Below are 13,856 nucleotides of genomic sequence, written 5' to 3' on the forward strand. Positions count from 1 at the left end.
ATAATAATATAATTGGAGGGCACTAGACTATGACTATGGTATGATTAGAGCTCCTTCGAAGACAATCAGTCAGTGACTATGTACACAGTAAAGTGCTATGGAAAACACAAACACGCAGTAAAGCAAGCTCTCTCTGTCTGTCTGGTTAACCACTATGCTCAGAAGACCAAAACTAGAATAACAATGACCAGTAAGGGAATGAAAGGTTAATGGCTGTGGGAGGGAGGGGGAGAAGAGGAAAGCTGCCTGTCCTGATTAACAACACAAGATAGTAGCAGTGACAGGGCTGCAAAAAGATAGAAATTAGCCAGCTGGTCACTCTCTCCACAGCAGCTTTGCAACAGGAAGCGTGCTACGAGTAAGTAAAATGTCTGTAAGCTGTATACACATTTCTTGCCCCCTTACCCCGTCAGCACAGAGCTTCCTCCAGGAATAGCTTACTTGATTGACTACCATCTTCTTCCTTCAACTCAAATCTCCCGGTCTGCTGGCTCAGCCCCGCCCCTCAGCGTGAGAGTGGAGAGGAGAGGAGGGGCGTTCTTCTGTGCCGTGCACACAGGCAGGAAAGACTGGAGGATAGCGGACAGCAGAAAGCTGATTACTGGGACAACAACAGCTGATCTGCTGCCACGGCCCCCAGCTCTCCGGTCGGCAGGATAACAGCCTAGGTGGCCTGTGTGTGGTAATCTTGCCATGGTCACATGGCCCGACGTCCGGCCACATGAGGAGGGGGCCCTGTTGTTATAGAAACATGGCGGGCGGCTATAGATTGCCGGGAGAGCTGCCCAGGGAGATGAGTTCCCTGTCCACACGCACCTTCCGTGCACCACAGGGGTCCCGCAGCAGGCCCCAAGCCACATGAAAAAAACTACACATCATGAGCTTCTGGGCCCCCCTCTTCTACTGGTGCTAAGGGCCCCATAGCAGCTGCTGTGGTTGCTATGGTGATCCCTACACCAGTGGTTGCCCGTCAATGTACTTTCTATAGTGTAGTGCCCAAACTGTATCTCATACTCCAGATGTGGCCTCACAAGTGATTTATACAGAGGAAGTAGTATACAAGTATCTCGAGATTTTATTTCCCGTTTTATGCACCCCAGAATTTTATTTGCTTTAGCTACCGCAACTTGGCATTGTATGCAGTTACTTAACTTGTTATCAACCAGTTTTGCCAAGTCCTTCTCCAAGTTTGATGTTCACAACTTAATGCCATTTATTTTATATTTTGCTCTGCCCAGGGCCGGCCTTAGGTTTCACAGCGCCCTGAGCGAAACCTGATTTTTGTGCCCCCCCCCCCTTCATCAGTAGGACAGTTAGCCCCCCATTTAGAATGATAGCACAGCACCGACAATTTGCACCACACGTTATAGCTGCAGTGCGCCCCCTAAAAAAACGCCTTCAGACTCAGTATGGGTAGGAAGCCAGGTATAGGTGCCCCCAGTATAGGATCTCATGTGTAGGTGCCCTCAATATAGGTTGCCAAGCATAGCTGTCCCAGTATAGGAAATCACGTGTAGGTGCCCTCAGTATAGGTAACCAGCTATAGGCGCCAACTTGGAAGCTGGCGCCCGGAGCGACCGCTCCGGTCGCTCAGGTCAAAGGCCAGCTATGGCTCTGCCATTGGTACATCCAAAGTACATGACTTTACATTTATCAACATTAACCTCCTGGGCAGTAAGCCAATCACTGTGTCAAGCAAGAAAAATTAGCTGAAAGCGGTATGCCTGACACAGTGTCGGGCATACCGCCCAGGAGGTTTTTAAATGTAGCCTTTGCCACCAGTATAGGTTAGCCAGTTATAGGTGCCCTAGTATAGGTTAGCGAGGTATAGATGCCCCCTCCACCTCCAACCCCATGCAGCGATTCCTGGTGCTGTATCAGTACTCACTGTACCTCTCTCCAGCGCTGATCACATCACTTCTTCCGCATACAGCTCTGGTCTTCTCTGCCATTAGCATAATCAAGCCGTATCTCGGTGCTGTGGACAGAGAAAACAGGAGCTGTATTCAGTAGAGGTGATGCGATCAGCCCTGGAGAGAGGCACAGTGAGTACTGATACAGGGTCGGTGATCAATGACAGGGGGGGGCACTTATACCTGGCTACCTATACTGGTGGCACCTATGCCTGGTTACCTATACTGGGGGCACCTATACCTGGCTACCTATACTGGGTGCACCTGTACCTGGCTAACCTATACTGGGCATCTATACCAAGCTACCTATACTGGGGGCAGCTAAACCTGGCTACCTTACGGGGACACCTAAACCTGGCTACCTTACGGGGACACCTATACCTGGATACCTATACTGGGACACCTATACTGGGGGCTGGATACCTATAGGAGCAACTATACCTGGCTACCTATACTGGGGGGCTGAATACTGCATCATAAATAATGTTCTTGAGCCCACAGGGGGGGGGGGGTGCATAATGTTTACATCCTCACCCTGGGAGCAGTTTAGTGTAGAAGCTGCCCTGATTGCAAGCTGAATCTTAGCTTCCAATGCGCACTCTACATCACCCACACGGGGAGACATGAGGGGGTCTTATACTCGAGTCGGCTTATACTCACCATTGGTATGCTGATCCCCTGTCGTGTACTTCTGATAGTGACATGTTCCCAGTTGATTTGTGTTGATGATGCCAGGGTCACTCACATCTGGCGGCAAGCTATTTTTTTCATATTGAAATTAATACAATAACCAGCAGGGGATTTCGCAGGGCGCCTATTAAAATATCAGTATTAAGGGGAAATTTAGGCACCACAGTGCCCGATAAGCATAAAACTGGGGAGGGGGTTTTAAAGGTTAGATGTAGGGGGGGTCTTAAGGGTTGGGGGGGATCTTAAGGGTTAGGCGTCGGGGAGGAGGGTCTTAAGGGTTAGGCGGGGAGGTTAAGGTTAGTTTTAGGCATTGAGAAGGAGGGTTCTATGTGAGAAGAGGTCAGTTTAGGACATAGTAAAATATTGGTAAAGTTACCAATATTCTACTATAGTGGATAATAGAATATCGGTAAAATTACCAATATTCGACTTTAGTAAACAAAAATTACCAGTATTCGATTGCTGTTATTTTGCGCCCTTTTCTACATGCGCACTTTCATAGGTATGCCTGTGCGGTGCACGACAGAGGACAGGTAATTTATAAATACACAAATGGGGGTTAAATTTATACACAAGGGGGGCAGTGGCGGATGTGGTGGACAAGGTGGAAATTGATTAGGAATCGACCTACGGTGTGTAAATGATCAAAGAATTTCGGGAGTAATTTTGAAATTTTGTTTTGATTTGATTTTGTGTTTCAAGTTTTTATCATGCTCAAAATGTATTTGGTAAGTTACAGGAAAAAAAATGTTATGAAAATGAATTGAATCACTTTTTGCGCAGAAATCTAGAAGAAACTGAATGCCAGAGAGGATACATTTCATCTGCCATTTGCCTGCCTAAATGGCCATGTTGTCAAGATCCTGTTATAATATGTCGATTTTCCTGTTTATTCGACCCAAACGATTGAATTGAATAAAAGTCAAAAATATTTTTTTTTCAAAAAAGAAAAAAACTATGATTATCCCGTTTTTTTTCAATAAAAATCTGATCGAACATGTTGGAAAAATCTTTATATTCGATCTAATGGAATAATTGAACAAAAATTATCTAATAAAAAAAAAAATGAAAAAAATTGTACCATGTATGGGCACCATAATTGTTGATAATTCTGCATCATTTTTTAATCATCTGTAAAGATGGCTACATTACTCTGTTTTCTGTCGACTAAATCATTAATAAATACATTGAAAAGAATTGGACAAAGTACTTTCACTTGGAGTACCCCACTGTTTTTCCCATTTTGAGTATGTTCTGTTTAACACGATTCTTTGCCTTCTATCCCTTAAAGAAAACCTGTAACTAAAAAAAGTTCCCCTGGGGGTACTCACCTCGGGTGAGTTAAGTCTCCGGAACCCATCAAGGCTTCCCCTGTCCTCCTGTGTCCCACGGCGGTCTCACTTTGCCCCTCCGAACAGCGGGGATGTAAATATTTACCTTCCCAGCTCCATCGCAGGCGCAGTATCGCCTCTCCGCTCGGAGAAAGGCGGAAATAGCCGATCACTGACAGTCCGTTCTACTGTGCAAGTGCAAGTCTCCTGCGCCTGCATAGTAGAGCGGACCCGACAGAGATCGGCTATTTCCACCTATCTCCGTGCTGAGAGCCGCAACAGAGCCTCCGCTGGAGCCAGGGAAGGTAAATATATCAAGCCTTGTCAGGCTTGTCGAGCCAGGATTGCGGGAAGCTTCGGGGGAGCCAGCGCTGGATTGCCTGCAGCTACAGGGGAGGGAGAAGCCTCATTGGGACCCTGAGGCTTCCCCCTCCTGAGGTGGGTACCCCCCAGGGGAACTTTTTTGTTACAGAGTCTCTATAACCAGTTCTCTATCCACATACATAAATTTTCTCCTAGTTCCTGTATCATCAGCTTCTGCACCAGGCTATTGTGGGGAACAATGCTAAAGCCTTTGCAGGATCCAAGCATGCTACATCTATTGCTTTTCCAAAATCTACATTTTAATTTTCCACTTCAGCTCAGCTTGTTTGTGAGACAGGACCTGACTTTAGTAAATCCATGCTGTCAAACTGAAATAAGATTATTCTGTGCTACATCATTATGGATCCCTTTAAAATATTTAAACACAACTGATTTAACCAGCTGAGCGGTCTGGACGAGCTCAGCTCGTCCAACACCGCCAGCGGCTGCCGCTCAGGCCCTGCTGGGCCGATTTTAATGAAATAAAAAGCAGCACACGCAGCCGGCACTTTGCCAGCCGCGTGTGCTGCCTGATCGCCGCCGCTCTGCGGCGATTCGCCGCGAGCAGCGGCGAAAGAGGGTCCCCCCAGCCGCCTGAGCCCAGCGTAGCCGGAACAAAAAGTTCCGGCCAGCGCTAAGGGCTGGATCGGAGGCGGCTGACGTCACGACGTCGGCTGACGTCGATGACGTCACTCCGCTCGTCGCTATGGCGACGATATAAGCAAAACAAGGAAGGCCGCTCATTGCGGCCTTCCTTGTTTATTCTGGGCGCCGGAGGCGATCGGAAGATCGCCTCCGGAGCGCCCTCTAGTGGGCTTTCATGCAGCCAACTTTCAGTTGGCTGCATGAAATAGTTTTTTTTTTATTTAAAAAAAACCCTCCCGCAGCCACCCTGGCGATTTAATCAGAACGCCAGGGTGGTTAAAGCTTACAGGACTAGGGTTCTGATTTTAATAAGGGTTTCATCTTCAGTAAGGGGAAAACATCAGCTGTATTCTATATTCCAGATGCAGCCTAACAAGAGAGCAAAATAGGGCAGGATAATGATAGTATCACATGCTTTCATTTCCCTTTTAATGCATCCCAAAATGTTATTGGCTTTCATTGCAACTATTTGGTATTAAATAAGATTATTCAACTTGTTGTCAACCAGTATTCCTAAGACCCTCTCCAAGTTTGATGACCCCATCTGACTGTATCCCATTTATTGTGTATGGTGCTAGACCAGTGGTATGAACAATATCTGGCACCTGATAGTAGAATATTGATAGCATTACTAATATTCTATTAACAGCCTCATCTGGCGCCCAAATTTCCAGGTGCCTTTTTTGCATTGTACGATGCTTAGGGACCACAACAGTGGGTTAGTGGGCAGATGGAGATGTCTGTTACTGTGAGCATGACTATCAACATACATTTGCTATGGGGCAGCACGGTGGCGTAGTGGTTAGCTCTCTTGCCTTGCAGCGCTGGGTCCCTGGTTCGAATCCCAGCCAGGGCACTATCTGCAAAGAGTTTGTATGTTCTCTCTGTGTCTGCGTGGGTTTCCTCCGGGCACTCCGGTTTCCTCCCACATTCCAAAAACATACGGATAAGTTAATTGGCTCCTCCTAAAAAAAAATTGGCCCTAGACTACAGTAAATATAGACATACGACAATGGCAGGGATTAGATTGTGAGCTCCTTTGAGGGACAGTTAGTGACAAGATATATATATATATATATATATATATACACATTGTACAGCGCTGCATAATATGTCGGCGCTATATAAATACTAAATAATAATAATAATAATAATTTGCTATAGACCATACATGTCAAACTGTAGCCCACAAGTGCTTTCCCCACTTTGCATTACGTTTAGCTCACAAGCAGAGTGCTTTAACTACTTAACTTGGCTATGCTTTATGGGTTACTAGAAAGTATAACCCCCACCCCCCAACACACACACACACCTTTGCTACAGGCTGGAGGGGAGGCCAAGGCTGGTTTTATAAATGTTCTACCCCTATGCCAAGTATATTGTTGCTCCTCTTCTATCTGCAGCAGCGCCCCTCCCATTCCATGTGCATCCCTTCTTCCATGTGTGTCATCCATGTACTGTAGTCCTTTTTCATGTACAGCTCCCTAAGGCATCAGTTTCCCTATTTCATGTGTTGCTCCCCATTTTCAGCCTCCTATTTCACATGTAGAAACCCCTCTTTCATGTTCAGGTGCACCCTTGGGCTGCAGCCGCCCAACGCCCAGGCCTTTGTGGCCTTTCCACAAATCCGGGCCTGTGGGAGGCAATCATCATCATGTCATCCAGTTCATGCTGCGAGCTAGCAATGTGCTCTCCATTCCTGCTGTTTCCCTAAGGTGGGGTAACTGCTGCTGACATCCCCCAGCACCGACACACTGATAGGTAATTTTTACATGAGTTATTGTGTGGTTGATTTGACATTCATGTCATCCAGTTCATGTTGCAAACTAGCAATATAGTCTACATTTCTAAAGCTTCCAGGAGCCCAGACTACAGCTTCAGAGCTGTTACACAACATTTCAGGAAGGTCCTCCTGCCTTGGACCTACTGTTTATGTTTACATTTTTGGGTAACCTTTTAGATCTTGTCATCCTGGTCATATTGGCAGTTACCAATACCAGTGTGATCTGCCTTGCCATAGCCTGTTTGAGCCACACTGCTACTGCAATAACAGACATACTCTTGCTTCTCAGGTACTCCTGCTTTTGCTTTGACCTAATATCTAGGCTACTTATATTGACATTTCTGGGTGGCATTACTGACCCTGTCATCCAGGTCATGCTGTCAGCTACCAATGTGGCTGCCTCGCCATAGTTTTGTTTGAGTCCATGCTGCTTTCAACCATTCATGATGTTATCCAGTTTATGATTCAAGCTAACCATGCAGTCTCCTGCTGCTTCTATGGCCCAGCCTGCTGCTAATGTGCTGCACAATGACTCATGTCTCCTGGGCTTAATGTTTCCACTGCTTGATGTACCCTTTTTCACTTTTTCACTGACATTCCTGTCATTGTCAAGCTGCAAGGAAGCATTTTTTTTTTTGGGGGGGGGGGGGGGTCGCTGTTTGTATCATGCAGCTTGTAAGTTTCAGCCCATTTCTGTGGGCATTCCGTAAATTTTGTTACAATTTTATCTGCCCGTGAATTCCGTAAGGAATTCAGCAGCGTCCGTAAGTGCGGCCAATCGGTCACCCTTTGAGCAGGAGGGGAGCAGAGCAGAAAAGAGGGAGAGTGTGGGGACAGCGGGGAAGGGGGGCCATCTCCCCCCCTTCCCTCACTTTAGGGCTCTCCCTCCTTCGCTCTCTCCTCCAGAACGAAGTGTTGTGCGGCGTTTGGCAGTGGGCGGTACTTACCAAGTTCTGGTGCCGCTGCTCTGGTCTGGACCAGACCAGACTAGCGGCAAATCCATCCCGCGCCTGCAACGAGACGGAGGTAAGTTCCGCCCGCTGCCAGCCACCGCACAACACTTAGTTCTGGAGGGGAGAGCGAGGGAGGGAGAGCCCCAAAGTGAGGGAAGGAGGGGGGAGATGGCCCCACAGCTCTCCCTCTTTTCTGCGCGGCTCCCCTCCTGCTGGGGGCACACCTGGCTACCTATTCTGGGGACACATACCCCTGCCTACATATACTGGGGACATATACAACTGCCTACATATACTGGGGACATATCCGCTGCCTACATATACTGAGCACATATACCCCTGGCTACATATACTGGGCACATATTCCCCTGCCTACATATACTGGGGACATATTCCCCTGCCTACATATATATGCATATAGGTGACTTTTTTTTTTTATTTTCTTGGCAACAGGATTTACCTACGCAGTATTTCTTTAAGGTTCCTTGATGTCAGGTTTATAGGACAACTGAAGAGTCTGGGGAAGAGTCTGTGTGCATGGATAGGGAACTGGCTAATGGACAGAAAACAAAGAGTTGTGGTCAATGGATCGTACTCAAAATGGGAGACTGTTGGCAGTGGGGTACCACAGGGGTCTGTTCTGGGTCCAGTGCTCTTCAATTCATTTATTAATGACCTAGTAGATGCAGTAGTGAGCAATGTTGCTATTTTTGCAGATTATACAAAATTGTGCAGAATCATCAACTCTCAGGAAGATAGTGTCATATTGCAACAGGATCTGGATAGGATGGCTATATGGGCACATACATGGCAGATGAAATTCAATGTTGAAAAATGTAAAGTCATGCATTCTGGTCATACCAATGGTTTAGCACCATACAAAATAAATGGGATACAGTTAGGGACATCAAACTTGGAGAAGGACTTAGGAGTACTCATCGACAACAAGTTAAATAATCGTACTCAATGCCAAGCCGCTGCAGCTAAAGCTAACAAAATTTTGGGATGCATTTAAAGGGAAATAAAAACTCGAGATGCTAGCATAATATTGCCCCTGTTTAACTCTCTAGTAAGGCCACATCTGGAATATGGAATTCAGTTCTGGGCACCACATTACAAAAAAAATATTGCAGTTTTAGAGCAGGTGCGGAGATGAGCAACAAAATTGATACGTGGGATGGAAGGTCTCACTTACCAAGAAAGGTTAGATAAACTGGGTTTATTTAGTCTAGAGAAAAGACGCCTTAGAGGGGATCTAATTAACATGTATAAATACATCAGAGGGCAATATAATAGCTTGGCGGATGAGCTTTTTGTCCCTAGGCCTTCTCAAAGGACTAGAGGACATGATCTGCGCATGGAGGAAAAACGTTTTAGCCATTTAGTTAGGAAAGGGTTCTTTACAGTAAGAGTGATTAAGATGTGGAATGCATTGCCACAGGAAGTCGTTATGGCAAACTCTATACCTGCATTTAAACAGGGCTTAGATGCTTTCCTTGCATTGAAAGACATCCATGGCTACAATTACTAGGTAATGCCTAATGATGTTGATCCAGGGATTTAATCTGACTGCCATCTGGAGTCGGGAAGGAATTTTTTCCCTTTTGGGGCTAATTGGACCATGCCTTGTAAGGGTTTTTTCGTCTTCCTCTGGATCAACAGGGATATGTGAGGGAGCGGGCTGGTGTTGTACTTTATACCGGTTGAACTCGATGGACGTATGTCTTTTTTTTCAACCAAAATAACTATGTAACTATGTAACTATACTGGGGACATATTCCCCTGCTTACATATACTGGGCACACATTCCCCTGCCTACAGATATAGTTACATAGTTATTATGGTTGAAAAAAGACATACGTCCATCGAGTTCAACCAGTACAAAGTACAACTCCAGCCTGCTCCCTCACATATCCCTGTTGATCCAGGGGAAGGCGAAAAAACCCTTACAAGGCATGGTCCAATTAGCCCCAAAAGGGAAGAATTCCTTCCCGACTCCAGATGGCAATCAGATAAAAATCCCTGGATCAACATCATTAGGCATTACCTAGTAATTGTAGCCATGGATGTCTTTCAATGCAAGGAAAGCATCTAAGCCCCCTTTAAATGCATGTATAGAGTTTGCCATAACGACTTCCTGTGGCAATGCATTCCACATCTTAATCACTCTTACTGTAAAGAACCCTGTGCGACATATACCCCCGACTACATATACTGGGCACATATACCCCTGGCTACATATACCTCTGGCTACAAATACTGGGGACATATACCCCTGCCTACATATTCGGGGCACATATACCCCTGCCTACATATACTGGGCACATATACCCCTGCCTACATATACTGGGCAGCAGATCAGGTGTTTCTGACATTTTTTCTGACATGACACTCCAATAATGCTGACTCTATTATAAGCAATAATTGTGTATGCAGCCTTTCACCAGAGTTCAAATCATTTCATTTTTTAAAAGGTGGTTAGCAATTGCAGCTTAATTTTATCTCTTACTATAGGTTTAAAGGCTATATTTAAGGCAAAGCAAAAACATTTTTAAAGTAAAAAAATATACATTTGTAATCATCTTTTTATGTTTAACATTATTGTTATATAGACTTGTGTACTAAAGTGGATTAACTCTTTACTCTCTGGGTCAGTGAAGATTTGTCATGTTAAAATTCCTTGCTCTTTGATAGGCACGAAAAATAACGCTGTGTGTGTATAGTATATACATATACAACTGTGATTAGCTTATTGCAGTCAGAAAATAAGTCTTAGTGCTTTGGTAATATATAATAAAATTAACGAATACTTTTTATTTTCAGAATCCATTTATAGAGGTCAAGGTTATGGACACTCCTCGAAGATCCCGTAGAGACATTGGCCTAGATTGTGATGAGCATTCAGCAGAATCTCGGTGCTGTCGTTATCCACTGACAGTTGATTTTGAAGCATTTGGGTGGGACTGGATTATTGCCCCAAAAAGATACAAAGCCAATTACTGTTCTGGAGAGTGTGGAATTGTATTCATGCAAAAATATCCTCATACCCATCTTGTTCAGCAAGCAAATCCCAGAGGTTCTGCAGGCCCTTGTTGCACTCCAACGAAAATGTCTCCAATTAATATGTTATATTTCAATGAAAATGAACAAATTATTTATGGAAAAATTCCAGCAATGGTGGTAGATCGATGCGGCTGCTCATGAAGTGTTCTATAGCATCTTAGGAGTCTTACTCATCCCTTTTTAAAGACTTGAACCGTTATACATGTTAGAACATGTTTTAACTACCAGTAACAGACAAATATAGTTAAAAATAAGTGGATGGTAACATTAAGACAATATTTTTTTTCCAACATACACCTTAAATATCCAAAAGATATTAAAACAAGTTCTTAAAACTAGTAAATAAATGTTAATTTTCTTTTTTAAACACTGTTTTTTTATTTGTTTTGAAATATATTACTAGTCTTAGACTGCTAAACATGTCATTTTTGTTTTAATAATTTTGAAACTATAATAAAAATGGGAGCCAAAAAGGTGTGCTTGTACAATCAATAGTTTGAAGTAACTGTGTTTAAAAAGTTGTGTCTTGGGATCAATTTTGCTTGGGCTGTTCCTTGTAGTGACTTTATGAAAACCTTGCTTTAGGTTGCACAAACATAGTGCAGGGCTGTCAATTTATTTGGAAGTGAAAGAAAGTAAATGGTTAACTGAAAAACTGTTAAATGGAAAGCAGAAGGTTCAGCAATCCATTGAAGACAGGAGGTAAACTGTTGTGAATCCCAGTACCACTATTTATCAACAATATCTAATGGTGGCCATACATGGTACAATTTTTTTCATACAATCTTACCATTTCTATGTAATATAAGGGAACTGCCTAAATTATCCTTTCAGTATATTCACTTAATTTACCCTTATACTACATAGAAATGGTAAGATTGTATGAAAAAATGGTACCATGTATGGCCACCATAAAGGTGGCCACACACTATACAATAAAATGATCCGATTTTACAGTAATTCGATAAAAACGATCGTATCTTTCAAAAAAATTGAAAGCTTTTTTTTTTTTAATTCGACTGAAAAATCAGATCGGATGTCCCATTTTTTTTTTTATTTAAATCAATCCGGAATGCCAGATATTTCTCTTCAATTTCTACTCAAGATTGTATGGCATGTGTTGGATTGTTAATTTATTAATATACACACCCTAGCAATTTTCTCTGAGTTTCCAATCATTTTTATCATAATTGAGGAGAAAATTGAACATAGGTGTGTGGTACATTGGTCATATTGCAATCATTTTTTATGACTGATTGTAACATTTCAAAAGAAATGTTACAATCAGTCAGAAAAATTGATTGCAATTCTTAAATTGAACAGATATTTAAAAAAATTGTATGGTGAGTGGCCACCTTAAGACAGATGGTAATCTTTCTACTGTAGTTAAAAAAAACCACTTGATCTGGATAGACCCAGAGTCGGCTTACAGATCTCATGTTCTGCATCCACTTTGTCTTAACCAGCTGTAGGGTTGTTCTAATTTCTACTAATAGGTTAACTTTAAAAACCACTTCAGGACTGTAACGATTGTGGAATTCTCTCCGTGGTCAGCGCACAGGATGCGCGCTGACACTGCGGAAATCCTCCACAAGCATATAATTTGAGAGAACCCAGCAAAAGGTACAACGTACCTGTAGAGGGAAATTCCTGTCGGCAGATGGAGCTGTGGAGTGCAGAGGAACAGATCCTCTGCCCTGCCACAGACGCCAGATAGGAATTGCACGAAGGGAAGAACGCAGGGCAAGATAGCCCTTAAAGAGAGAGAGCAAAGCGACAGAGTGTATGTGTGTCCACCAATCTAGTCGCCACCCAGCGACGATGAACACACAACCATGAAGATCAGGTGAGAAGGCAATCGCAAGAGATGGTGATTGCTAACAGTGACACAAGACAGAATAAGCACAGAGGAGGAATGTATGTGTGTGCACCAATCTAGTCGCCAACCTGCGACGGTGGACACACAACAGAGGAAACCAAGTGAGAACACAATCGCAAGAGAAGCGATTGCGAATGAGAATGAGCACAGGGACGGAATGTATGTGTGCACCAATCTAGTCGCCAACCCGCGACGGTGTACACACAACTGCAGATACAAAGTAGGAACGCAATCGCGAGAAAGACGATTGCCAGAGGTGACACAAGGCTAAAGCAAGACAGGGCACGAGAGTAGCAAAGGGACAGCAAATCATACAATGAGAAGATAAGGAAAATAACAAACGCTAACTAAACGCGAACACAGCACTCATTCGCAACAGCGAATGCTTTACAGCGCGATCTCTGCACGTTAAGCGCAACAAAGACAAGCACGCCTAACTAACCCCCGCCACCCAAACATGAAACAGAGAACGCGAGCGCTTGCTTAACGGTTACCTCACCGAGCCTACAGCAAGCGTTCGTATCAGACAAGACAGACAGACGGGAAACAGGATAGGAAAGATCCACTCCTCTTTCTGCTAGAGCGAGTGCGATTCAAGTTCAGGGACAGGATAGGAAAGATCCACTGCTCTTTCCGCCAGAGCGAGTGCGATCCGGGTTAGACAGATGAAACAGAAGGGGCTACCAGTAGCAACCGCTGCACTGGTTTGCACCCACAGACAGACAGGACGATCTCCTATCGACCACCGTTGGCGACAGGACAATCACAGCAGAGAGACAACATAGACAAAACAGATAAGCAGGCTAACTGCACTAGAGAAGCTGCCTAGTGCAGTCCCCAGAATTACTCTAAGATACCTATAACAATCCAACAGGAAAGGCTGACACTCCAGGAGTGTATTTAACAAACCGTTATGACCAGCAAAGCCTTCTGGTCAGCAGAAGGCTTATATACTGCCCGCCCTCAAAGGAGACAGCTGGGCAATTTGCATGTATGCAAATCCCTCAGCAAAGCAACTCAGAAAGTTGTAAGATGAAGCCAGGTCTCTTTTCCAGAGACCTGCATCTCTCAGACATAAGGAATGGTCAAACAGCTGGCTGCCTGTGCAGCCAGCTGAGCGGATCATTACAAGGACCATGCATATTAAAATCTACGTCCTTTCTTTGAATGCTAGTTTCTGACACCATTTATGTGTACTTTGACAGCTGACACATTCTGGAATGAATGAGGAGCGAT

General features: G+C 44.2%; 1 protein-coding gene across 1 annotated transcript in view; it reads left to right on the plus strand.

Moving 5' to 3' along the window:
- The window catches only part of MSTN (myostatin), a 122,320-nt gene extending 111,288 nt beyond the window's left edge, over positions 1–11,032 (plus strand). The window contains exon 3 of the mRNA XM_068246906.1: positions 10,502–11,032. Within this exon, the coding sequence (XP_068103007.1) occupies positions 10,502–10,882 (381 nt within the window). The 3' untranslated portion in view covers positions 10,883–11,032. The remainder of the gene's footprint in view (positions 1–10,501) is intronic.
- Positions 11,033–13,856: the final 2,824 nt, after the last annotated feature.

This window comes from Hyperolius riggenbachi, chromosome 7 (assembly GCF_040937935.1).
Source record: "Hyperolius riggenbachi isolate aHypRig1 chromosome 7, aHypRig1.pri, whole genome shotgun sequence".
Taxonomy (NCBI): Eukaryota; Metazoa; Chordata; class Amphibia; order Anura; family Hyperoliidae; genus Hyperolius; species Hyperolius riggenbachi.